Raw genomic sequence first — 27,801 nt, forward strand, 5'->3', positions numbered from 1 at the left:
AATGTTACTCTGAGTCCCACTGTTCTGTGTTCAACACGGCTGCCAAGCCCTAATAATCTCCCTTTCTGTCCTAGGCACATCTGACATGGTGCCCTCAGGCAACCGTGACCCTGACCCCAGTGCCGAGAGCACCTCGGATGAGGGCAGCACCATTGAAGACCTGTCACGGTATCACCCACACCTTCCACCAGCGCAGCCACATACACCTTGGTGGGACCTAGATGTAGAGCAGCCTCAGGATCACAATCTGGTGAGCACAGCACACAATCTGTTTCACAGCAGGCGGAGGCAGGGACACCCTTGGTCGCCGGTACTTGGAGGACTGCTAGAAGCAAGGAATCTGCTAAGTCTGAGTCAGATGATGCGCCTCTGGACTCGGTCCTCAATCAGTTGGTGGAGCTGCAAAGACAATCATGGGAACAACAGGAAGGGATGTCTGGAGAGATGTGTCCGCCTTCAGTCTGAAGTGACTGCGCTGGCATGCCAGTGCACTGAGGTCAACACTGGCGGGATGGCAGCTGCCATGGAGACCTTGGTCCTGGACATTGGTCCTGCACTGCTGCGCAGGCTCAACCCCATTGCTGATGCCTTGATGGTGCTTGTTATTGCTGCCAGAATGTTGTGGGCAGGTGTCACAGAGTTCTGTCATTCTCTCTGTGTGCTCTCAGCACCTTTCGGAAGTGCGGCTGACGTCCCATCTCTTCAACATCTGTGTCCGGTGACGATGTACTCCTGAAGGGGTCAGGTGCTCAAGGCTGACAAAAGATAAGGTGCATTTAAAGTTTCACGTCTGCTTCTCCATGATATGACCCTGATAACAGGGCACAAGTGAGCTGCCCTCGGCCAGACAGGAGTCAGACATTAATATATATATATAAATATAAAAACAAAAAACTGCGGATGCTGGAAATCCAAAACAAAAACAGAAATACCTGGAAAAACTCAGCAGGTCTGGCAGCATCGGCGGAGAAGAGCAAAGTTGACGTTTCGAGTCAGACATTCACAGAGGCACTGTGAAGATCTATGGAGTGTCCTCACTACCTGTTGTCATCATCCTCCTGAAATTAGCGACTATTAGGGCCTCCGCTGCATCTCCATGACATGAGCTTGAGCACTGAGGGTATATGCACTGTCGTCAGACACACAGGAGTCAAACATTCACAGATGCAAGGTGAGAATGTCAGGATTATCTGCACTGCATCTCATCATCATCCTCCATGAATCTTGCGGCTACGAGGGCCTCCCAAGTGCGCCTGCCTTATCTGGCCAGTCCAATGGCCTCATCACCATCATCCCCTTCAACGTACTCCTCATCGGAGGGGACGTGCAGCTCTTCCATATCCTCCTCAGCCAGGTCCCCCCATTGCAGCACCATATTGTGTAGCAAGCTACAATGATGTGCGACACCCTCTGGGGACTGTATTGCAATGCTCCATCAGATCTGTTGAGGCACCGGAACCTTATTTTCAAGATGCCTATCATTTACTCCACCAATGTCCTGGTCACGGCATAAGCCTCGTTATACCGTCTCTCTGCTGCAGTCTGAGGCTGCCGCACAGCATCATCAGCCACGTCCTCTGTGGGTAACCCTTGTCCGTGAGGAGCCAACCTAGCAGCCTCTGTGGACCCTGGAAGACGTCAGGGATCTGAGACCTGCTAAGGATGTAGGATGTAGGAGAATTGTGCGCAGCCCTGCAGTATGTGTTTGTGGTGGTTGCACACCAGCTGAACATTCATCAAATTGAAGCTCATGCGGTTGATGTAGTTGACTGCTTGTTGCCATGGAGATCTAAGCACCATGTGAATGCCATCGATGGTACCCTGCAACTGTGGAAAGCCTGAGATCGCTGCAAGTCCCAGTGCTGTTGTTTCCTGGCTTTCCCGATCTCAGCTGAAATGCACAAAGGTCTGTGCCTTCGTGAAGATGGCGTCCATGACCCCTTGGATACACCTGTGTGTGGAGGCTTGCGAGATCCTGCACAGGTCACCTGTGGAGCCCTGGAAGGAGCCACTGACGTAAAAATTGAGCGCCACAGTCACTTTCGCGGCCACTGGCAGTGGATATCTGCCATGTCCCCATGGTGCCAAATGCTGCAGCAGGTGGCATATGTGATTGACCGGTTCCCTAGAAATATGCAGTCTTCAGTAACATTGGTTAGCAGTCATCTGGAGGAATGACAGGCGCCATTTATAGACCCTGAGTCTAGCGATGCGCCTAAGAGGGACAGCTCTCTGTGGATCTTCAGCTGCATGCGCAGCAGGCCCTGTTGCCCCTTCATTTTGAGGAAGGCACATCTGCTGCTCTCTTCTTCTTGTTCTCTGGTCTCTGTAAGCCATGAGGCATACCAGTAAATAACCAGGCTCTGTGAGCCTGATGTTCTCCTCCTTCAGGATCAAAGAGAGAGACGTGTGGGTTAGCATAGGTGTCCTAGGAGCCTCTCTAGGTAAAGTCTGAAGGTCTCTTCACGCATGCAGGAGAGTGCTGGCCACCACTTGGATGGCCAGTGTGTAGTGTGTTCATTGGTTGCCCAAAGCCCCACCCACATTTGCCCCACTCTACTTGACCGACTGATGGTAGCTCCAGCCACTGGACTGCATGCTGTGCTCTCAGTTCAGTTACAGGCATTCTCCTAACCTGCACTGCAAGGCTGCGCTGTTAGCTTGAACCATAATGAATACTGTCCAAACTTTAATAAAGACACTGCAAGGGGTTGTGAGCGCCTCCATCAGTGACTGCACCATGGCCAGCTTTCGTAAGGGGGTTTTACAACTTGCCCAGTTGGCCAATTGCTCTGCTGCCCCATAAAATGCACCTTAATTTGCAGTCTGTGCCCGAGGAGTGAAAGGTTCTGGAGCATTTGGTGGCACATTCATGCTTTTGCGATGCTTGAGTGGGCAGAAAAGCTTCGGAGGCCCAACTGCAAGCATGGAGCTGCAGCTGAATGGTGTCAGCTGTGGAAGAATACTCACTTTTGACAAGCTTTTCCAAGTGCATGGCCACTTCCCCCATCCTTCCCTCCCCTGGCATGTGCTTGTGTACTTCCTTCAGTCTGTGCTGCCTTGCACCCCACGCCCTGCACCCAACACCTGCCTCACCCGTAGTGGAGCCCTTGACCTGGCAGCCAGGAAAAAGTGGCTTGCCTATGTCCCCCTCTGGATGCATGGCGCCTCTTCCTTCATGTCCTATGGGTGATGCGTGAGAGCGCTGTGCAAGCTTGTGTGCGCTCACCTCCGTGTTCCCCTCAAAATTCAAGTTGCCAGGTGCATGCCTTTTAAAGGTAGTCATGGAGCATGCTATTCTGAAGTCACGCTGATGTGGGTGGTAAATTTGACGTGGGGGGATGATTCTGGTGTGAGGGTCCAATAGTGAAATGCAAACACATTAAAATTACGTTCCCGATGTTGGACGGTGGGAAACCTGGCCTGCCACTCATGGGTGGGGTGGATGATCGCAAACAGGTTTCACAATAGCGTGAAACCGATTTTTGGCCTCTCACCATATTGTCCACTCACGCCCGCCATGATGCCTGCCGCCATTAGGACCGGACGATTCCTCCCACAGTGGCAGCAGTGTGTACCTTATGCAAGAGGCACTGCAGCAACTCACCAAGGCTCCATCAACAGTACCTTCTAAACCTGCAATCTCTACTACCTCGAATGACAAGGGCAACAGATGCATGGGAACACTGCCAAGTTCCCTCCAAGCCAACTGCAAGTTCCCTCCAAGCCACACACCATCCTGCCTTAGAACTATATCGCCGTTCCTTCACTGTCGCAGGATCAAAATCCTCGAACTCCCTTCCTGTCAGCACTGTGGATGTACCGACACCAGATGGACTGAAGCAGCTCAAGCAGGTCGTCACTTGCCACCATCTCACCCAATTAAATGCTCCCCAACATTAAACTCACCACAGGAGAGGGCACAAGATTCCACCTGTTGAATCACTGCATTAAAAACACATCTACTTTGCAATACAGCACCTAATAGTGATATTTGAATGTAAGAAAACACTTTACCCTTACCTTTCAGAATGCTCCAGACTCCTCAGCAGTCTTTGCATTTTCTGCACAAACTCTTGAACCTGCCATGTTATTAATGGGCTTCTGAAGCCACACACCACCAGAGAAAAATGGTGTGCGGGAGGAAATCTGAATTCCGTCCACCATGTAAGAAGGGGAACCCAACCTCAGTGGGAGCGGTTGCGTGTTTTGCACTCTTGGCATTCTAACCCTCAAAAAGGCTAGAGCAAAATGACATGGATTCAGAATATTGGAGGAAAATTGGATTTCCTCAAAAAAAAAACCTACGGCCTGGATTTTCACAGAGTCTTGGAGACTCAGCAGACATTTAAAAATGGTGATCCATGGTGTGTACTGGGTGAGTTGGCATGGAGGGTGTAAGGGCAAAGGCTGTGAGTGGGTTGGCATATAGCATTGGGTGCTATAAGGGGCCATGTAGTTGGGTGGGGGGCATGGGTTGGCATGGAGGGTACAAGGTGTCAATATGGCAATCACCTTGTTATAGACAATTGCTAGTTAAACAGGTGTTGGGCATTGATTATCCCATCTAAATAGAATAAAAAGATACAGCAGGAACACTTTGTGTGGAAGCTACTTAGAAGTCAGTAGCACTGAGGAGTTCTCTTGAAAATAAACCAGCTTGAACCAAAAAGACCAGCCTGGGTTAATTCTTCCACCACAACCTCTTATTGTGAATAACATAAGGGCCCATAGGGTTGGGTTGCTGCATGAGCTGGCATAGAGGGTATGAGGGCCCATGGGAGGCTGGGGAACGTGCTTTGGCATGTAGGGTGCAAAGGACCATTTGGAGTGAGTGGGGGGCATGAATTGGCATAAGTTAGCATGGATGGGGCATGGGGAGTGGGTGGGGGTCAAGGGGGTTTCAGGGATGAGATCTGGAGGACTTAAATTATGAGAAAACAACTGGGACTAAGTCCCAGAATATTGATGCGGGCCTTTTAACCAGCCTGCCTCAGCACTTGGCAGTCTATGCGACTCCCTCAATCTGCGAGTGGTGGCCTGGCTCCGGCCCGCAACTACCAGCCCTAGAACGGAGGTCCTGTCATTCTGCGGAATTTCTCCCGCATGGGTGTGGTGAGCCAGGAAACGCCCCAACTCACACTACCCGATTCAGGAGTGAAAATCCAGGTCTAAGTGTGGCCATTTATGCACCTAAATGTGCCTTTGCCCCTAGACGAAATTTCGGCCCCAAAACTACACACAGTACTCCAGGTGTGGTCTCACCAAAGCCCAATACAATTGTAGCAAGACTTCCTTATTCTTGTACTCCAATGCCCTGCAATAAATGACAGCATTCTATTTGCGTTCCTAATTGCTTGCTGTATCTACATTTTAACTTTCTGAGTTCCTAGTATCCAAGTCTCTCTGAACATCAACGTTTCAAAAAACGTTCTGCTTTTCTATTCTTTTGACCAAAGTGAATAACCTCACACTTCTCCACTTTATACTCCATCTGCCATCTTGTTGTCCACTCACTTAAACTGTCTATATCTGTTTGCAACCTCTCTGTGTCTTCCTCACAAATTACATTTCCACCAAGCTTTGTATCATCAGCAAACTTTGATACATTACTCTCTGTCTCTTTGTCTAAGTCATTAATATAGATTGTAATAGCTGAGGCCTCAGCACAGATCCTTGCATCACTCCACTAGTCACAGTCTGCCAACTTGAAAATGCCCCTTTTATGCCTACTCTTTGCTTCCTGTCAGTTAACCAATCCTCTATCCATGCTAATGGAACACACCCAACTCCATGAGTCCTTATCTTGCCTATTAACCTTCTGTGTGGTACCTTATCAAATACCTTTTGGAAATCCATGTATATTACATCTACTGCTTCCCCTTTATCTACCATATTAGTTACATCCTCAAAAAACTCTAATAAACATGTGAAACACGATTTACCTTTGTAAAGCCATGTTGACTTTGTCTGATTATACTATTATTTTCTAAGTGTATATATATAATTCCTCCTGTCTCTGCATCTAAGGGACAAACATTTACTTTAGCTACTCTCTTCCTTTTTATATACTTGTAAAAACCCTTACAATCTGCTTTTATATTCCTGGCTAGTTTGCTTTCATATTCTATTTTGTTTTTTACTTTTTTCTGAACACCATGGTGGCTCTTTGCTGGTTTCTAAAACACTCCCAATCCTCAGACTTGCTACTATGCTTTGCAAAATTATGAGACTCTTTTTTTTAATCTAATACAAACTTACTGCGTAAGGCACGAATGGATCTTTCTTGCTGAGGTTTTGTTTTTCAATGAATATACTTTTTGTTGAATATTTTGAATTGTTTCTTTAAATATTTCCCACTGTTTATTTACGGCCATACCTTTTAGTCTATTTATCCAAGCTATAGTAGAAGGATCCAGTACATTAAGCATTAACCTGGGACTAAATACAGTACTGGCCACCAGTGATGTAAGAAGGCACCTCTCCTAGAGCTTAGGTCAGCAGTGTAGAGCTAGGTTGCAACGTGTAAGGACATACCATGGAGTCCTCTCCATACCTGTATGCTCTACCGTAAATATGTACGTAGTTCAGTGCTGTTAACAAAGACTTCTTGGTAGCTTCTACAAGACTGCTTAATGGTCTCTAAGCAGTATACACCATGGGTAGTGACAGCCCAACAAAATATGGTGGCAGAAGAAGATCAAAATCCACAACCCCTATAAAAAGACTGAAGAAATGAAGAGAATGACACCAGCAATCTGAATTAAAGCCAGCTAGTCTGGGTGCTTTGATGCATACTAGTTTTGATATGTAAGACAGATAGCATGTATTTGCATTTTTTGAATAGATCATTCAAGAAGTAAGGTGAAAACGGACACCTATCTAGCAGTTACCAAGCGATATGTCTATATTACTAATAAAATTGGTACTATGAAAGGGGTTGTATTGTTAGAGAGGTTTAGTTCAGAGGTTGTTGATACAATGAGAATTAACATTCAATGGGCAGTGCTAGGTATAACAAGACAACTGTTTTGGGTGTGCAGGACAGAGGCAATGTAAGATCAAAAGGCAGCTGCAAGCCTCCAACCGGCTCCACAGGAACCAGAGTGAAAAGAACCTCATTTTGAACTTGTAAGGTGAAAATGCTTTGCTTGGTACTTGGTTAAGTCAATGGGTTGCTGTTGCCTTCATGGAGATTAGTTTGGGAATTTGTTACAAGTTATGATAGTAGTAATTTGAAGTCATGTGTATAAATATTTTAACCTGTGTAAATTAATAAAATGTTTCATTTAGTTTAGTGTAAAACCTCGGGAACTGGTGGTCTGATTCCTGAATTTAGAGTCACACTTCAAACATAACACTTAAAATTATAGGTTATGACAGATGTTTAAAGTTTCCCTCCAGGATTTTTAAATAACTCCGCTTTACCAACTGCATCGGTCATCAGGACCAACCGACAGGATGCGGTGACCAGTCCACCACACTTCAAGAGGACTATCGGACATGGAAGCCAGGTATGCCATCATTGAAAAAGAAGCTTTGGTGGTTATGTACATGCGAACAAGGAGTAGGAGTAGGCTATTCAGCACCTCGAGCCTGCTCCACCATTTAATAAGATCATGGGTGATCTGATAGTAACTTAAAATCTGCATCCCACCTACCCCTGATAACCTATCACTCCCTTGCTTACCAAGAATCTATCCACCTCTGTGGATGGGCCTGCAAAAAAGTTCTCAGTCTACATCGGCCTGAAAATCACCATTGAGACAGACCACAAGCCACTGGTCCCTGCGCTCAAGAGAAAGAGTTTGCAAAGGTGCCCCCTTGGTTCAGTGGTTCTGCCTACACCTCATGTGTTTCATTTATGAGACCGTCTCCGTCCAGGGGAAGAATCAGATGTCAGCCAATGGCCTTTGAAGGATCGGCGCAGAACTTCCGGCTGACCATGGCATTCCTTTGTTGATGAAGTGGAGGCCTTCTCCCTGGCCACTACTAGCCACCTTCTGTCATCCACAACTGGCTTCAACAGCTTTTCCAAGAACAGCACTGCGACAAGGAGTGCACCCGTACCCGCTCCTGCCTACAGGGATGGCCTCATCAGTGGCCAAGAGATACAAAAGTGTGGGTTGAGCAACAGAGCCACTTCATCATCATAGATAACCTGCTAGTCGATGACGAGTGGCTAGTTATTCCACCCCCTCTGCGGGTGACTGTCCTTCAGAGGTTACATTAGGGATATCTCGGTATCACTAAATGTAGGGTATGGAGCCAAACCACAGTCTCGTGGCCAGGCATCTCCAAGGCAATAGAAGAAACCATTGCCAATTGCCACACTTGTGCCTTGCACCACCAGGACCAGAGAGAGCCAATATTTCTTTCATAGCTTCCTGACAGGCCATGGCAAAAGCTGGCAGCATACCTGTTCATCCACAATGGCAGATCCTTCCTGATCATTGTGGACTACCACACCAAATGGGTGGTAGTCCACAAACTCCACAACCACCATGGAGACAATTATCAAGGCACTCAAGGGGATGTTTACAGCCCACGGCATCCTGGTCATGCTCATTTCAGATAATGGCCCCCAATTCGCTAACCAATGCTTTGCGCATTTCGCAGCAGCAGCCAGATTCTGCCAGCAGACCAGCTCCCCAAAGTACCCGCAGTCCAACAAGAATCAACCCCATTCCTACAAAGTCGGTACCCCAGACGGCATAATCGGGCGCAACAGTCAGAGTCTCCACCATCTACCCGACCGGTCTGTCCTCATTGCAAGATGCTGCACCATTCACGAGGATGAGCATACACCCGAGCCACTTCCAAGCCAACGACAAGAGCAAGCGCCTCTACAGTCCGCCATTCACCTGACTGAACGGCAAACGAGAAGCGGAAGGGTCATAAGACCCCCAGACCACCTGAATCTCTTATTCCAAGCACTTGAAGGGGGTAAATGGGGTAGTATGAATTCTGTTAATGCATTCTGTTAATGTTGTAATGTTAATCACAAAGTAGTTTAGAGCTAGTGTAGTTACATTTGCAATGCTGAGGTTAAGTGTACAAGCCTTATGACAACACAAGACTTGAATCAAACTGTAAGTAACTATTGTCAGTCTATATCCAGAGGATAAAGACTTGGGGATAGATGTAGTAGAAGGATCCGGTACATTAAGGGTTAACCTGAGTAAAGTATCACCCACCGGTGATGTAGGAAGGCACATGATCTGGAGCGTAGGTCGGCAGCGTAGAGCTAGGTAGCAACATGTGAGGACATGCCATGGAGTCCTCTCCATACCGGTACCCTCTACTGTAAATATGCACATAGTTCAGTAATGTTAATAAAGACTTCTTGATAACTTCTACAAGATTGCTTAATGGTGTCTAAGCATTACACACCACAGGTAACGACAACGCAACAAAAAAAATCCTTGGCCAGTTCTCCCCTCATAACTATGTAATTGGCTGTGTAATAGAACACTACAAAAATACATTTGGCTCTAGCAATAACTGGATGAGAAACAAGGCCTCTGCCACAACAGGGGAGATGACGTCATGCTGGAGTCTGATTTTAATGAATGATGTTTCTTTTTGTTGCTCGAATCCAGCGTTTTGAGTCCTGACTGAGCCCTAAAGACAAAATTCGTGTAGTGTTTGAATAGTAGGCCATTTTTATTTTTTCCCCAGTTTTCTTCTCTCCTCTCCCAAACTGGAATATCAATCTGTAGGTGATGGTTGCACCATGCCAATTCACCCAAGCAACGATACTTCATATCTCACCCTAGGGCATTGATGTCAGCAGGTTGTTTCACCATGGAGGGGATTAAAGCTGAGCCTGATCCATCATCCATACACTCTTTAACAAAGGTCACAATTGGTGTTCTGGAGCAGAAGTCAACTGCTTTTTCCCTCCATGGGGGCAAGGAATGCTAAAAACAACAACTCTGATGACAGCAACAACTTGCACTAATATGGCACTAAAAAGGCACCGAGGTATTCGTAGTATTTCTGCTGGTGACATTAACTATGTCAGCAATACACCAGGAACTCATCCTGGAGCAATCAAGGAAGGAGGAAGGAAGAATTAAAGGAAGGAAGCATTGAGCATAAAGCACCTTAACATGGGGTGAGCATTGGGCAGCTGGAGCGAGTGTTAGCCTCACCCCGGCTTGCTAACATATAAACCTACAAATTAGGAGCAGGAGTAGGACACTCGGCCCCTCGAGCCTGCTCTGCCATTCAATAAGATCATGGCCGATCCAATGTGACCTCAACCCCACATTCCTGCCAACCCCCGATAATCTTTCACCCCCTGTTAATCAAAAATTTATCTTAGCTCTGCCTTAAAAATATTCAAAGACTCTGCTTCCACTGCCTTTTAAGGAAGAGAGTTCCAAAGACTCAGAATCCTCTGAGAGAAAAAAATTTCTCTTCATCTGTCTTAAATGAGCGACTGCTTATTTTCAAACAGTGACCCCTAATACTAAATTCTCCCATAAGAGGAAATATCGTCTCCACATCCACCCTGTCAAGACCCCTCAGGTTCTTAAAGGTTTCAATCAAATCACCTTTTACTCTTCTAAATTCCAGTGGATACAAGCCTAACCTATTTAGCCTTACCTCATAAGACAACCCACCCATTCCTGGTATTAGTCTAGTAAACCTTCTCTGAACTGCTTCTAATGCATTTACACCTTTCTTTAAATGAGGAGACCAGAACTGTACACAATGCTCCAGATGTGGTCTGACCAGTGCCCTGTACAACTGAAGCATAACCTCCCTACTTTTGTAATCAATTCCCCTCAAAATAAATGATAACATTCTATTAGCTTTCATAATTACCTGCTGTACCTGCATCACCTTTTGTGATTCATGCACTAGGACACCCAGATCCCTCTGAATCTCAGCTCTGCAATCTCTCACCATCTAAATAATAAGCTTCATTAACATGCTCCAGGCTCAATTCTCACCTGAGTCCAATGTGAATGATGTGGAGCTGTTGGACGTGTGGAGCGAGCAATGGCAGATGGCCGCCCAGAGGAATCAGTCTTGGCAGTTAAGTAAGTCATAAATTGGGGCTGGGTTGGTGGGGGAGAGGCGGGAAGGGTGTGGCTGGCATGGTGTGGGTGGTTGGTTGGGGCGGGGGAGCCATAGGTTTTCTTGTGTGGCTGCTGAGCACTGCTGCTAAAGCTAAGTTCTGCACTTCTGCTGAGTATGATCAGACCTAAAGGCTAACATCTAAAATAATAATACTTATCTTCTGTCTGTCCGGACTGTTTTGTTTAGTTAGTGTGCTGATTTGGTGAACCGACCCTGGCACACATGGAGGCGCGCGGGGCACGTGAAGGAATGCATCACGTGATGCACATGTAGCTGCTAATGGTTGGTGGTGGCGGCAGCAACTAAAGCAGTGGAAGATAAGGGTGTGACATGAGATACTGTGTTTAATTGTTACACCACTTTAAGTTGTTCCAACTACTTATATAATCAGTGAGAGACCAATAACCACCAATCCCTTACCACAGTTTCTCCCAACTTAACCCAAGTTTGGAAGGACAAAATCTGTAATTGTACCACCGGCTTTCACTATTAAAGCAAATAAACTTTTACATGTCCATTGTCAGGATATGTTGAAATCCTAGTGGCAAGTGTTTGTATGAGATTTTATAGCCATTGTGACCTTTGGTTTGTGGTAACCCTGGCTGGAGAGATTGTTTCTGTGAGGGATGGGAATGATGGAATGGATGGGGTCACCATCCTGTTTTCTTCAATGATATTATAACAGGCAGATCTCAAGGAAATACAGTGTTTAATCCTCGAATAATATTGAACCCATTAGCTGGAAACATGCCTTTCAACTTAGGACAAAATATTTCCCAATTAGGCTTTCATATTCCATACTATAAAGGCCAGATTCTTGACAAAATTTATATTTCTATTCCCAGGCCTGTTTTCACAAAAGGACAGCTTTATGTAGTTATTTCCAGAGTGAGAAGTTTTGATTCTGTTAATTTGTTTGATTCTGTTCTTTGGTGGAAGAATAACTAGAAATTCTGTAATTAATGAAGTACTGTTGCAATAATGATACTAATTTCACTGCAAATGTTTTGAGGTGTCTGCTAGTATTGAAGAGTAAACAGTTTAGGAGACTGGAACTCTACTCTGTTTTCAAGGCTTCACTGAAGTTAGGTTTTGTTTATGTTTTATTTGTGCTACATGCTTTGGAATTGAATATTCCTTTAAAGGGCATCTAATATCAGCATCATTTACCCGAAGATAGGAAGAGTACATAGGTGCAGAGTAAACCTCCTTTAACTCGGCCACAAGAAAGTGCTTCCATCTTTCAGAAAACCATGTCCTATTGCACAATTGCAACATTTTTCCATTTGCAGCCATTTTCCATTTTCCCAATAGCAACCATCCTACAGTCTCCGTGAACGAGACTTCACACTTAATTAGGAGCAGCTTTGTGGTGTGGGCAGTGCACACTGGGAACTGGATTGAGACTATCTTAAAAGCAGCAAAGACAAGGAACTTCCATCCTATCAGTTTGGCTTGACTCAATAGCTTCCAGAAGTGTGAGCTCAGAACCTGAAATGTAGTTTCAGGTCAACCTGAATGTACCTGAGAAGATGGGATCTATTTCAATACGTTACAATTTAACCTTGTACTTATCCATTACAGTGTATAAATATTTCTTAAAAAGCAGTCCCCATGATGGGTGCCACAGTCCCCCATCTGACTTGGGGCTACCCACAGTCCCGATGGCTATCTGCAGCCATGTAATGCTGGAAGCAGTGATAATTGGTTGGCAGCAAGATTTCCACCCCTTCTCACAGGAAATGGTCCAGTCTTCGAGAGATGCCTGTCAGTCGGATGGGCGGAGGCTTGGTAGTGCCATTAGGGATAATGGCTATGTCTGGGACTGCAGAGAGCCTCACCACATCAACGGAGCCCATTCTGACAGGTAAGTCTGGGGTCTCACAGCGGTCAAGTTGGCAGGCCTCAGCGAGATGGGTGAGAAGGCTGAGGGGGGTAGGGGGCCAGCTTTGAGAGGCCAGGGGAAAGAGTTAAACGGGTGAATTATCTTGGGATGGGGATGCACCCAATGAGTCCAGGGGGCCCATAAAGGAGGTATCCCCCCTCCACCCCTTACCTGACACAAGCTCAGCAGCTAATGCTGTTGGGTTCCCAACTGGTATGGGCCTCGCTCCGCTGCAGGTACAATACCAGTGATGGTGGGATGAGGCCCTTAAATGTCCACTAATTATCCACTTAAGGGCCTCAGTTGGCCTAACGGTGGGCAGGCCACCTGAACAGATCCCCTCTCCCCCGTGTCATTGCGGTGGGGGCAGGGGCAGGCAGGTCAGCAGCGGGCATAACGCCTGCTTGGTTTTATGTGTCACTCCTATCTTCAAACCTGCTGGCAGGGGAGTGTATAATCCAACTCAATGTTTAATTACTTGTAGGATGAGCCAGAGCATCTATCTCTTCCATAAATAAGATCAGAAAATGGATGGTTTTGTTGTTCCTAAGCTAAGAATTTTACTCACATATGCTGCGAGGCATTGGGGAAGAGCTCCGAAAACTGTGGTGCAGAATCTTCAGGGCCATGGGGTGCAGCGTGGCTGATGACCATGAGCACAGGTCTGTGTGGATATATCTTCTTGGATATGCGGAAGTAATTGATACTGTCATTGGTGATCACATCTGTAAAATAATCCTGAAAAGGAAAATCTCAAGTAGTTATGATTTCACAAACAAAAGACACAATTTTAAACAAGCACAGCAGGTCCTTTAGAAATCCAAAATACTTGTCTTAAGGTCAAGTATTCAAATATTAGGGGTTGCAACTTCAGAAAACAATATAGGAGATTGCAATGCTTAATTTATTTTAACAAAGATAAAATTCTCTGTTGTGGAATATTATGTGAATTCTATTTCAGAGAACTGAACATAAATAAAATAAAGTGGAACTGCATTTACATGTGATCAGATAGAAAATGTATTTGTTACAAGTCAGTGTTTCAAGGTGAATCAGTATTTCAAGGGTTACGATAACGCTTGAAACTGGCTTATCAATGAACTAATGTCAGAAACAAAAGGTAGTCTAATTCCTGCCTTTGAAACTGTTGAACTCAGTCATTGCTCTCCAGAGCATTGGCCACAGGGGGTCAAGGAAGGCTGCAATATTTAGGTCCAAGCAAGATTAGAGCGTGTGAATAGTGAATGATGTAAATGGGAGGGGGAGAGGCAAGGGCAGAGAAGGAGAAAGAATAGGAGGGGAATGGGAGGGAGAGGGGAGGAGAGAGAAAAAGAGGAGATCAAGGATGAGAGAAGATGCAGACTAGAAGAGTGGTGGGGAGAAACAGGAAGAAGAAAGCAGGGGGGACAAGGGAAAGGTGATAGCCTCAAGACAGAAGGAAGCGGAAAGGGCAGAGGGATGAAAGAGCAAAAGCAGGAAAACTACCTTAACATTGGCAAACTCTTTCAATGAGGAAATGCCAAACTATCTCACAACAATGGGGTTGGGGGAAGGGACTTGTGGACCCCTCTCAGCAGGAAAAACTCTGAATTCCTCTGGCAGAACTTTGAACTTTCTGATGCGGAGGCAGTTGGGCATAATCTTGGATACCTGTGCAAAATATCCTTGGCAGGTGGGAAGTTTCTAAGGTGAGTTTCAATGGGAAACTCTGGAGTGGGCCAGCAAGGGATACCCAGAGGTGCAGCTGAATGGGGAAGATGGCCAAGAATTTACAATTATAAGAACAAACAGGCTATCTGGTGAATCTCCTGAGATCACAAAAAATATACGATTTACGTATTTGCCTGCTCCTGTTTTTAGGGTGCGTACTAAACCTGCTCTGCTCAAACAAAGACATTGCTGCGCTAAATTGTGATACAGAGAGTAAGACATATATAACATCAGTTCAAAAGCAGAGCACAAACACCTAACTACACTGAAACTGTCCATCAGAGTGCTGCCTACTAGCATAAAATATATGGCACGTACATGGGGACACTATACATTGGCCCATAGATCTCAGGCAATGTGAGAATTTTCTGTACAGTTTGAAATGGAATGCAGACGCCCACAGAGGGAATTTAATATACGACAGATACTTAGTAACGTCTCTTCATTCAAGTGTAAGGGAAGTAGTACAATAGTCCAACTTTCTTGTCTTGCTGCACTGTTTCTAGCTAAAAACAGGGCAGTAGTCGGACCAAACTCAACATAGAAAACAGAATTGTAAATTTGTCAACTGTTGTCCAACTGATCTGATTCTTGGGTGGACCTTAATTTAGGTGATCAGAGCTCCCATCAGAAACAACTGGAGACCTCATGAATACATGCAAATCGGGATCAGGTGAAGTATCCAGAATTTTAGGCCGGGATTTTTCGGCCCTGTTGTGGCGGGATCCACCGTGGGAGAGTTGGCAGCCCAACCAAAAGTCCATTAACTTTCAACGGGACCGGACAATCCTGGTGGTGAGCGGGGCTGCAGAATCCCACCCCGTTTTGTATGTTTTTAAAAGGATCTTTAGCTGCAGTCAGGGAAAGTTGGCATTCAGTTTACTATAGTTGGTGTGGGTCTTATGCCTTAAAGATTTCCAATAATCTCTTTGCTGTTGTAGGAACACAAGCATTTTCCCTGTTACTAAAAGTGATGCTCATTGCATTCCCAATGCTATCACCCTTCCGCTTTAAGGCGCTACTGCAGCCCCTTCACAATTGCTCATCCTATCAGGTTTCTCAACCCAGATCAGCAAGCTGCTTTGAGGGAGTGTATTTCATGCCAGAGTCTCACTGGATTCACTGAATTGAGGCCCATCCACAAAAATGATACGGGTGCAAATTTTACTCATTCAGAAGCGGGAGTGCATGCACCATTAACATTAATTCTGCATAGGAAGATTTTGCTATGTGTCTACTTTTTTTTATGGGCACATGAATGAGCTGGTGTGCATTTTTTTAATGCTAACCTCCTAATCTCATTTCCTTCTTTTTCCCTGGAAAATGTTTTCCCCCAAAGGCCTTGAACAAAGGCAGTTTCAAGTTCCCAAGTGTCTAGCTTTTGACCCTCCATTCACCACAACCTTTCTGCAGCTACCAATCCCTTCAATCACGCCCTCATCTCCACCTTTGATGCATTTGGCTCCATTAAAACCATTACTCTCTGCCACTCTCTAATATGGCTCAAATTTCTGCTCCCTTAAGTCCAAGAGCTGTAGGCTTGAATACTTACAGCAGACAACTGGTTTAGCCAGACCTGGTACAACACATAAAGCACTATCAAGTCCTGATAGTGGCCACTATTCCAGTCATCCAGGAATTCAAAGCCAACTCCCAACTTCTCTTCTCCATTCAAACTTGAAGCTGTCTCTCCTGTTTCCTCCAGACTCACCTTCAACAACAACTGCGAGGAACTCATGGGCTTCTTTGTTACTAAGATTGAGACAATCAGTTCAGCTGCCCCTGCCACTTTGCACCAGACTGAACTTCTCCTGAGGTTTCCCACTGATGTAGCCATGAACATGCATATTTCTCCAGTTTCTCTCCAATTATCCTGATGCCCTCTCTGAGGTCATCTTATTAAGAGACTCACCTCCTGCTCCCTTGGCCTATTCTCACTAAACTACTGACCATCCACTTGCATCCCGGTCCCCTATGTTAGCTGATATTGTGAATGGTTCCCTCTTCCCAGATAATGTTTCCCTCTTCTTCAAATCTGCCGTCATCGTCATTCTCCTCAAAAAAACTACCACTCCATCTCCAACCTGCCTTTTATTTCGAAAGTCCTTGAATGTGTTGGTGCCTTCCAAATCTGTGCCCATCTTTTCTGAAACTCAATGTTTGAATTCCTCCAATCAGTCACAGTTGATAACACCATTCTCCTCCAACGTTCAGTTTCGTAGGGCTGAAATCACCTGTTGTTGTTCCTATCTATCCAGTCATAGCCAGAGAATCATCTTCCTGCTCTCATATCATTACCTCTGGTGTATCCTAATGATTTATGCTTGGCTTCTGCTTTCTGATCTCCATGTTGCTCATAGCAACATCATTCAAAAAGCACAACATCAGGTTCCATATTGACACTGATAATAAGCAGTTCTATCTCACCACCATTGCTCTCCACCCTTACTTTGTCTTTTGATTTATCACACTGGTTGTTCAACATCCAATACTGGATGAACAGAAATTTCCTCCAACTAAACTGAAACCCTTTTGATGCTCCCTGCCACAAACTTTGCTCCCTAGCCACAAACTCCATCCCTCTCCTTGACAACTACCTGAGGCTGAACCAGATGATTCACAACATTGTTCTTTACTAAGACTGCATACTTCCATCTCCATAGCATTGTCCATCTTCCCCTTTGCCTCAGTTCATCTGCTGCTGAAATCCTCATCCATGTTTATGCTACCTCTCAACTTGTTGATTCAATGCTCACCTGGTTGGTCTCCCATCTTCCATAAGCTTGAGGTCATCCAAAACTTTGCTGTTCATGTCCTAACTCACACCAACCCATTCATCCAACATCTCTATGCTTGCTGACCCACAATAGCTCCTGGTCTGGCAATGCCTCGATTTTAAAATTCTCATCCTTTTGTTTAAATCCATCCATGGCCTTGCCTCTCCTTTTCTCTGTAACCTCCTCCTGCCTAAAACAACATCAACTTATATTTATATAGTACCTTTAACATAATGAAATGTCCCAAGGCGTTTCACAGGAGCATTAAAAAAAAGCATGATGTCAAATCACATAGTAGGTCAGATGACCTAAAGCTTGGTCAAAGAGGTAGGTTTTAAGAATTGTCTTATTGAAGGAAAGTGAGATAGAGAGGTAGAGAGGTACAGAGGTGTAGGAAGGGAATTCCAAAGCTTGGGCTTAGGAAACTGAAGGCACGGCTACCAATGGTGGAGCAATTATAATTGAGAATGCACAAGAGGCCAGAATTAGAGTGCAGATATCTTGGAGGGCTGTGGGGTTGGAGACTATAGAGACAGGGAGTGGCAAGGCCATGAAGGGATTTGAAAACAAGGATGAGAATTTTAAAATCAAGATTTTGCTTGACTGGGAGCCAATGTAGGTCAGCGGGTGCAGGAGTGATAAGGGAACAGGACTTGCTAAGAGTTAAGACATGGGCAGTAGAATTCTGGATGACCTCAAGTTTACTGAGTTGGGACATGGGAGACCAGCCAGGAATGCATTAGAATAGTTGAGTCTAGAGGTAACGTAGGCATGGATGAGTGTTTCAGCAGCAGATGAGCCGAGACGGGTGAAGTTTAGCAATGTTAGAGGTGGAAATAGGTGGTGTCAAACGTGACACGAATATGAGGTCGGAAGCTCTTATCAGGATCAAATATCACATCAAGGTTGTGAACACACTGGCTTAACCTCAGAGAGAGGGAGAGTGACAGAGTCAGTAGTTAGGGAATGGAATTTGGAGTGGGGATTGAAAACAATGGCTTCAGTCTTCCCAATATTTAATTGGAGAAAATTCTTGCTCATCCGGTACTGGCTGTCGGATAAGCAGTCTAATAATTTAGCAACAGTGGAGAAGTCGAGAGAGATGGTGATGAGGTTGAGCTGGGTGTCATCAGCATACATGTGAAAATTAACTCTGTGCTTCGGATGTTGTTGCCAGAGGGGCAGCATGTAGATAAGAAATGGGAAGAGACCAAGGATAGATTCTTGGGGACACCAGGAGGTAACGGTGCGGGAACAGAAAGAGAAGCCATTGCAAGTGATTGCCTGGCTACAATTAGATAGACAAGAATCAAACTACATAAGAGCAGTCCCAGCCAGCTGGACAACAGTGGAGAGACAATGGAGGAGAATAGTGTGGCCAATCATGTCAAAGGCTGCAGACAACCCTCAGGGATCTTTGCATTCCTACAGTTCTGGCCTCTTGCACAACTCCAATTTTAATCACTCCACCATTGATGGTTGTGCTTTCAGCTCCTCCCTCCCTACACCTCCCTATCTCTCCCTCCTTTTTTAGAACGCTCCTTAAAACCAACCTCTTTTACCAATCTTTTAGTCATCTGCCCTAATATCTTCTTATCGGACAAAAACAAAAATAGCTGGAAAAACTCAGCAGTTCTGACAGCATCTGCGGAGAGTAACACAGTTAGCGTTTCGAGTCCGTATGACTCTTCATCAGAACTAAGAAATATAGCCATTTCATTTCTATATTTCTTAGTTCTGATGAAGAGTCATACGAACTCAAAGCGTTAACTGTGTTCCTCTCCGCAGATGCTGTCAGACCTGCTGAGTTTTTCCAGTTATTTTTGTTTTTGTTTCAGATTTCCAGTATCTGCAGTATTTTGCTTTTATCTTCTTATGGGACTTGGTGGCAAATTTTGTTTGATAACATTCCTGTGAAGGTCTTTGGAATGTTTTTCTACGTTGAATGTGCTATAGAAATGCAAGCTGTTATTGCTATGCACTTGTGTGCAAATGTGCACATCTGTGAATGTAGGCCTACTTGTGCTGAAGCATGTGTACATTGGTAGATATGTCAGTGTTGGTATGTGTATTGGTGTTTCTATGTATATCAGTGTTTGTATCTATCACTGTATCTATATCAGTGTTTGTATATGAGTCATTATTTGTATATTGGTTTGTACACGTGTCAGTATTTGTGTGTGTCATTGTTTCTTTTTGTGTTGTAATGGATTGTTGGCAGCCTCACTTTTGCTATAGCCTAGAGCACTACGTATAGGTGACAGTTATCTTAATGATAAACTAATTATTTTTCTTTCTCATAAATTCTGAGCACTCTGCCAAAAGAATGGAAATACTAGATTTGTAGCTGTTGTCACTTCTTTCAATACTTCTGCTGCGAGTTTTAAAAAGTTATATTATTTTGCATAATTTTGATAGGAATTGACTAGCATAATTCACAGGAAAAGGTTAACGAAATTGTATCATCAGGTATTCTTTGTATGAGCATTTGCTTGTCAAGGATTTAAAAGGCCCTAGATGGCTGAGTCAATGAAAAATGAAATTTAAGTTGTGAAGATATACAATATAGGAAGAAAAAGGCGAGGAGTGGGTCATAATTAGAAAGAATTAAATAGAATTACAGCAAAGAAACAGGCCATTCAGCCCAACAAGACTATGCTGATGTTTATGCTCCACATGAGCTGCCTCTCGCTCATTTTCATCTAACTCTATCAGCATAATTTTCTCTTCCATTTTCCCTCATGTACTGATCTAGCTTCCCCTTTAGTGCATCTATGCTATATACCTCAACCACTCCATGTATTTTTAAATTAATTCTTGGGATGGGGGTATTGCTGCCAAGGCCAGCATTTATTGTCAATCCCTAATTTTTCTTGAGAACGTGGTGGTGAACAGTCACTTTAGAGGAGGTACACCCACAGTGCAGTAAGGGGAAGAGCTCCAGGATTTTGATCCAGCAACAGTGAAGAAATGGTGATATAGTTCCAAGTCAGGATGGTGTGTGACTTGGAGGGGAAAATATATTTTCCCCTCCAAGTCACAGACCATCCTGTCTCCACTTGCCAGGATTCGTGAAGTTTCAACAACGCACATGAAGTTTGACACCGTCCAGGGCAAAGTAGCATCCTTGATCAGTTCCCTAGCAACTGCTGCCCTTGTTCTTCTAGATGGCTGAGGTCATAGGTTTGAAAGTTGCTGTTGAAGTTGGTGAGTTGCTGCAGTGCATCTCACAGATGGTACACACTGCAGCCATGGTGTGCCAGTGGTGGAGGCAGTGAATGTTTAGGGTGGTGGAAGGGGTACTGATCAAGGATGCTACTTTGCCCTGGACGGTGTCAAACTTCATGTGCGTTGTTGAAACTTTACGAATCCTGGCAAGTGGAGACAATACCATCACACCAGTGGAAAGCCTTTAGGGGTTCAGGGGGTGAGTTACTCCCTGAAGAATACCCAGCCCCTGACCTGCTCTTGCAGCAACATTATTTATATGGTTACCTAGTTAACTTTCTGGTCAAATGTTGGATGTTGATGGTTTGGGAGTCAGCAATGGTAAGCTCATTGAAAGTCAAGGGGACATGGTCAAACTCTCTCTAGTTTAGATGGTCATTGACATTTGAATAGTGCAAATGTTACTTTGCACTTAGCAGCCCAAGCCTGAATGCTGTTCAGGCCTTGCTGCAGGAGGGCACAGACTGCTTCATTTCCTGAGGAGTTGGGAATGGACCTGAACACTGCAATCATCAGTGAACATCTCCAGAACTTCTTGACCCTCGGGCGCAGACTGCAAATTAATGTGCGTTTTAGGGGGCAGCAGAGCAATTGGCCGACTGGGCAAGTTGTAGACTCCTCTCGCGAAAGCTGGCCATAATGCAGTCACTGGCGGGGGTGCTCACAGCCACTTGCAATGTTTTTATTAAGGTTTGGACCAGTTTCCATTATGGTTCAACCTAACAGTGCAGCCCTCCAGTGCAGGTTAGGAGAATGCCTGCGCCTGAGCTGAGGGCACAGCATGCAGTCTAATGGCTGAAGCTGCCGTCAATGAGTCAAGTGGAGTGGGGCGGAGGTGGGTGGAGTTTTGGACAGCCAATGCGCGCACTACACACTGGCCATCCTCGTGAGACCCAGGGTCAATAGACGGCACTGTTATTCCTGCAGATGACCGAGAACCAGTGTCGCCAAGGACTGTGCATGTCTAGGGAACTGGTCAGTCACATATGCCACCTACTGCAGGATTTGGCACCACGGGGCCATGGAGGGCATCTGCTGCCAGCGGCCGTAAAAGTGACAGCAGCGCTCAGTTTTTACACCAGTGGCTCCTTCCAGGGCTCCACGGGTAACCTGTGTGGATCTCGCAAGCCTCCGGGTGCATATATATGCAGGAGGTGACAGAATCTTATCTTCGTGAAGGCACAGAGCTTTGTGCATTTTGCCTGGGATCAGGAAAGCCAGGAGGCAAAAGCGCTGGGATTTGCACAGGTCTCAAGTTTTGCACAGATGCAGGGTGCCATCGATTGCACTCACGTGACGTTGAGATCTCCGTGGCAACAAGTAGTAAACTATGTCAACCACATGGGCTTCCACTTGCTGAATGTTCAACTGGTGTTCGACCATAACAGACACATCCTACACACAATCTGCGCACGATTACCAGTAGCATCCAGGACTCCCACATCCTTAGCAGGTCTCAGATCCCTGACATCTTCCAGGGTCCTGAGAGGCTGCAGGGTTGGCTCCTCGGAGACAAGGGCTACCCGCAGAGGACGTGGTTGATGATGGCTGTGCAGTGGCTTCAGTCTGCAGCACAGCAACAGTATAACGAATTTGGTGGAGCAAACTATAGGAATTTTGAAAATGAGGTTCCGGTGCCTCAACAGGTCCAGTGGAGTACTGTAATACAGTCCCCAGAGGGTGTCGCGCATCATTGTCACTTGCTGTACACTTCAAAACCAGGCGCTGCAAAGGGGGGAGGACCTGGCTGAGGAGGAGATGGAGGATTTGTACTTATCCTCCGATGAGGAAGACATTGAAGGGGATGACGATGATGAGATCCTCAAAGGCAAGGATGCCGGCAATGAGGTCATTGCAGTGGTCAGGCAAGGGAGGCACACTTGGGAGGCCCTCATAGCTGCAAGGTTCATGGAGGACAATGACGAGATGCAGTGAGGACAGTCCTGACTTCCTCAACTTGCATCTGTGCACGTTTGACTCCTGTGTGGCTGATGGCAGCGCATATACCCTCAGCACTCAGGCTTATGTCATGGAGACACGGTGGAGGCCCTAATAGTCGCTAGATTCCAGGAAGATAATGACGACATGCAGTGAGGACACTCCATTGATCTTCATATAGCCTCTGTGAATGTCTGACTCCTGTGTGGCTGAGGGAAGCTCTCTTGCACTCTGTGATCAGGGTCATGCCATAGAGAAGCAGCCGTGAAACTTTAAATGCCCCGATCCTTTTTCAGCTTTCATACCTGACCCTTGTAGGAGTCACTGATCACAGATGCTGAACAAATGGGGCCCAGCCCCACCTCAAAGGAGCTGAGAGCAGACAGAGAGAATAGCGGAACTCTGTGACACCTGCCCACTACATTCTGGCAGCAGCGACAAGCACCATAGAGGTACAGGTATCACTAATGTGTCCAGTGAGTGTGAAGCCGGACCATCACTTTGCTCTGAATTTACACACTGCACAAGGAAGAGGCCCTGGAATGAAACACCTGCCTTTATCTCGTGCAGGAACCAAGGTTTCACATCTGAGTGACATGAACACTGCTCATCATAACAAGGAGCCATAGACAAGGAGGCATCTTTGGAGTTCATTTACAAAGTGAACATTAAGTACAAGTGATTAATACCCATGCCCAGGCTGTGCAACTACATCTTCTTAACCTTCCTAAAGCTGCTGCTACATCTTGGTGCTCCCCGACATCCACAGTGGAGGTGGAAGCAGCCTGCTAACTGCTACACCCTGTTTGTGATGATCTTGATGGCCATCCTCTTGAGGGCTGAGACCTGCAGGGGCCCGGCCTGCTTTCAGAGTCCTGCTGTAGGGCAATGGCACCCAACCTTGGCCTGTGGAGCTGGAGCTGCTGGGCAGGAAGAGGGTATTCAGATGAGCCAGACGCTCCTGGATTCACCTGCTGATCCTCCTCCCTATGGGTGCCTGAGGGCCTCTGGCTGACTCCTTGAGGAGAAGGGGAAGCTGGTGTGAGATCAAGCTGGCCCGCAACCCTCTAATGTTGACATTGTTGGAGGCCAACTATGACTTCAGCAATAGCGTTCAGCTCACGGAGCAGTGCAGGACCAATGTCCTGGGCCAAGGTCTCCATGGCGGCCACCATCCTACCAGTGTTGACTTCGGTGCATTGCCATGCCGGCGCTATCACCTCAGCCTGAAGGCGGACGGACTCCTCCATCGTGCCTTGCAATCTGAGGATTGCAGTGGACATTCCTTCCTGATGTTCCCGAACTGCCTTTGCAGTTCCAGCAATTGAGGTTTGATTGAGTCCACAGGCTCCTCATCTGACCCAGACTCAGCAGATTTCTGCCCTCCAGCAATCCTCCAAGTGCCAGAAACGTGCAAAGTCCCTGTCGCTGCCGACTGTGGATCAGATAGTGTGAGGTGCTCACCAGATTGTGACCCCCAAGGCTACTCTAGGACTAGGTCCCACCAAGGTGTGTGCCTCTGCGCTGGTGGAGGGTGTGGGTGAGCATTGTGACGAGTCTTCAATTAGGGTGTCATCAAATTCTTCTTCCAAGGTATCTTCAGGACTTAGATCAAGGATCTGAGTCATGGCCCCCATGGCTGCTTCCCAGATGTGCTTGCGAAAGCAAGGAGACATAATTAGTGCATGGCAGGGGACTGTGGAACAGGGGAACTGACTCATAGGATGGTTGTCTGATGGATGTTGCACTGCTGATTCCTCACTTGGCTGAGCACTGCCGACCTCACCCTCAGCACAGGACAGGAATGGTCCAGATTGTTGCCGGCCAGCTGGATGACTCTATTTTCCATGTCTGTGAGGACCTTGATGTCGGGCATTCCACACCTGTCTGAGACCTCTCCCTCTTGTTGTGTGCCACTTGTCCTGCATGAAGACAGGTGGAGAGAGTGTAAGCAGGACACCTGCCGGGAAGGGTGATAAGGATGCCTGGAATGTGTGGGTAGTGAGTGGTGCCGTGGACTGGATGATGACAGATGAAGGTGTGTGTGAGAGAGTAAATGGTGATGTCCCTTGAACGGCAGTGAGTGAGGGCCCTGTGGATGTGTGATGGGTTTGTGAGTGTGTGAGTTGAGAGCGGTGAGAAAAGTGACTTATTCTGGCAGAACGGAGGGGATCATTCATCCTCTTTTGGCACTGTGTGTCTGTTCTCTTTAGCAGGGGGTTTGTGCCGACCACTGCTGCCATTACCTCCCATGCTGGATTTGTCACCTTTTTTGATGGTCTTTGCCCAGAGCGGTGGTAGAGGACTTCACAGCGGGCCTCCACAGCATCCAGTAGATGCCTGAGGGAGGCGTCAATAAATTTGGGGCCAGCATGTTTCTCCCCTTTGGCAGCCATGACTTTCCAGCAGCTTCCGATCCCTTAGAGAGAGCTAGCTCTTTGCAGGGGCGGCCTTTAAACATGGTGCCCGGATTACTGAAGGCCTGAGGTGAGAGCAGCATGGGCGAATCAGAGGCCTGGCGTGTTTCCTGGAAATGCCTTATTAATGAGGTGGGACATGCTGGGAATGGGACAATGCGGTGCAAAAAGCCACCATTGCAGCCGGTGGGTAAAACGTCCTTTCTCCCACCCACTACCACACTTTGTGCAAATCTGGGATGTTTCTGCCCTAACTTTACATTCCCAATTTTATTGAATTTGAATTCCACCAGTTGCTATGGTGGGATTTGAGCCTATGTCCCCAGAGTATTTGCCTAGATCTTTGGATTACTAGTCCCGTGACATTACCACTATGACACAGTTGGTTGGGCCTGGGACATACCCTGAGGAGCTTGTGCAGCAATATTCTGGGGCTGAAATTACCGTGTTCCAACAACCTCAACCCTCTTCCTTTTTCCTAGGTTTGACTCAAACCAGTGGAGAATTAACCCCCACCCCCCCACCCCCCGCACCTCCCCCCCTCCCCCGATTCCCATTATCTTCAATTTTGCTGGGGCTCTTTGATGCTGCAGTTGGTCAAATGCTTCCTTGATGTCAAGAACAGTCACTCTTACCTCACCTCTTTTTTAATCTTCTTTTTGTGGGTCCTGAGTTCCACCTTCTAACCACTTTCTGAGCTCAGAAGATTCTCCTGATTTCTTTATATGATTATATTTATGGCCCCTCGTTTTGAAATTCATCAGAATTTCTACATCTATCCTAAAAAAACACCTCATAGTTTTAAAAACCTCTATTAGGTCACCTCTCAATACTCTCTTTCGTCAAGAAAAGGCCCCATTACTCCAATAATGATGCCATGAAAACGAATGTTAAAGGAGATCTGGGGATTTAGTAAATTTGGCACTAAAACTCCCCGATGCCCAATTTTTGTGGAGCAGCGAACAAGGCAAACACAAGATTAACTATCTAGCCAAAAGAGTTGATTACAAGCCAGAAGAATTTATGTTTAAGCACTGGAGCTCTGAAGTTAAGCCAGAGAACAGCAATCAGGGTGATCCTAGCATCAGTGGACTGAATCATGACTGGAGACTGAGCAGGCTTTGTGGTCTTTTTGAAAGTTTTCATAATGTCTGATTTGGCTATCGCTGGGTTGCATGACTGTTCCTCTTTACTACTTTGAACCAAGTGGTAAAGAAGTGTGTTAGAAGTATGCATAAAACATGATTTAATTTTCAACTTTGTTGCTTCACTGAAAGCAAATTTGAATTTAGCTGCCTGTCGATAAACCCGTAGTGGTAACATAATCTGAAATCCAGAGCTGCATTTGACTTAGAACATCTTCCAACTGTGTGAAATATTATCAGAGTATAAGAGAATCAGCAAAACCAAAACTGTCAACAGCAGTAACATTAAGGAGATTTATACAGCTTCTGGCCAAATCTCCGCTATGACAGAGAGAAGCAGAAGAAAATAAGACCATAAGACATAGGAGCAGAAATTAGGCCATTCGGCCCATCAAGTTTGCTCCGCCATTCAATCATGGCTGATAAGTTTCTCAACCCCATTCTCGCGCCTTCTCCCCGTAACCTTTGATCCCCTTACCAATCAAGAACCTATCTATCTCGGTCTTAAATACACTCAATGACCTGGCCTCCACAGCCTTCTGTGGCAATGAATTCCATAGATTCTCCTCATCTCTGTTCTAAAAGGTCTTCCCTTTACTCTGAGGCTGTGCCCTCGGGACCTAGTCTCTCCTACTAATGGAAACATCTTCCCCACGTCCACTCTATCCAGGCCTTTCAGTATTCTGTAAATTTCAATCAGATCCCCCCTCATCCTTCTAAACTCCATCGAGTATAGACCCAGAGTCCTCAAACGTTCCTCATATGTCAAGCCTTTCATTCCTGGGATCGTTCTCGTGAACCTCCTCTGGACCCTCTCCAGGGCCAGCACATCCTTCCTGAGATACGGGGCCCAAAATTGCTCACAAAATTCTAAAAAATTCTGACCAGAGCCTTATAAAGCCTCAGCAGCACATCCCTGCTTTTATATTCTAGTCCTCTCGAAATAAATGCCAACAATGCATTTGCCTTCCAAACTACCGACTCAACCTGCAAGCTAACCTTAAGAGAATCCTGGGCTAGGACTCCCAAGTCCCTTTGCACTCCAGATTTCTGAATTCTCTCCCCATTTAGAAAATAGTCTATGCCTCTGTTCTTCCTACCAAAGTGCATAACCTCACACTTGCCCACGTTGTATTCCATCTGCCACTTCTTTGCCCATTCTCCTAACCTTCTGCAGCCTCCCCACCTCCTCAATACCACCAATCCCTCCACCTATCTTTGTATCATCTGCAAACTTAGCCAGAACGCCCTCAGTTTCTTCATCTACATCATTAATGTATAAAGTGAAAAGTTGTGGTCCCAACACTGACCCCAGCGGAACTCCACTAGTCACTGGCTGCCATCCTGAGAAGGACCCCTTATCCCCACTCTCTGCCTCCTGCCAGACAGCCAACCTTCTATCCATGCTAGTACCTTGCCGCTAACACCATGGGCTCTTATCTTACTGAGCAGCCTCCTGTACGGCACCTTGTCAAAGGCCTTCTGGAAGTCCAAGTAGATAACATCCATTGGCTCTCCTTTGTCTAACCTACTCGTTACCTCCTCAAAGAATTCTAACAGATTTGTCAGGCATGACCTCCCCTTGATGAAACCATGCTGACTTTGCC

The 27,801-nt window shown here is 46.0% G+C and overlaps 1 protein-coding gene across 9 annotated transcripts in view; it reads right to left on the reverse strand.

Annotated features, from left to right (window-relative positions):
* Window positions 1–27,801, reverse strand: part of sulf1 (sulfatase 1) — a 369,948-nt gene that overhangs the window by 130,262 nt on the left and 211,885 nt on the right. For all 9 annotated transcript variants that reach the window (XM_078540363.1, XM_078540362.1, XM_078540361.1 and 6 more), the window contains one exon: window positions 13,548–13,717. In XM_078540363.1, coding sequence (XP_078396489.1) covers window positions 13,548–13,717 — 170 coding nt within the window. The remainder of the gene's footprint in view (window positions 1–13,547; window positions 13,718–27,801) is intronic.

Source organism: Cetorhinus maximus, chromosome 4 (assembly GCF_964194155.1).
Source record: "Cetorhinus maximus chromosome 4, sCetMax3.hap1.1, whole genome shotgun sequence".
In the NCBI taxonomy this organism is placed as follows: domain Eukaryota; kingdom Metazoa; phylum Chordata; class Chondrichthyes; order Lamniformes; family Cetorhinidae; genus Cetorhinus; species Cetorhinus maximus.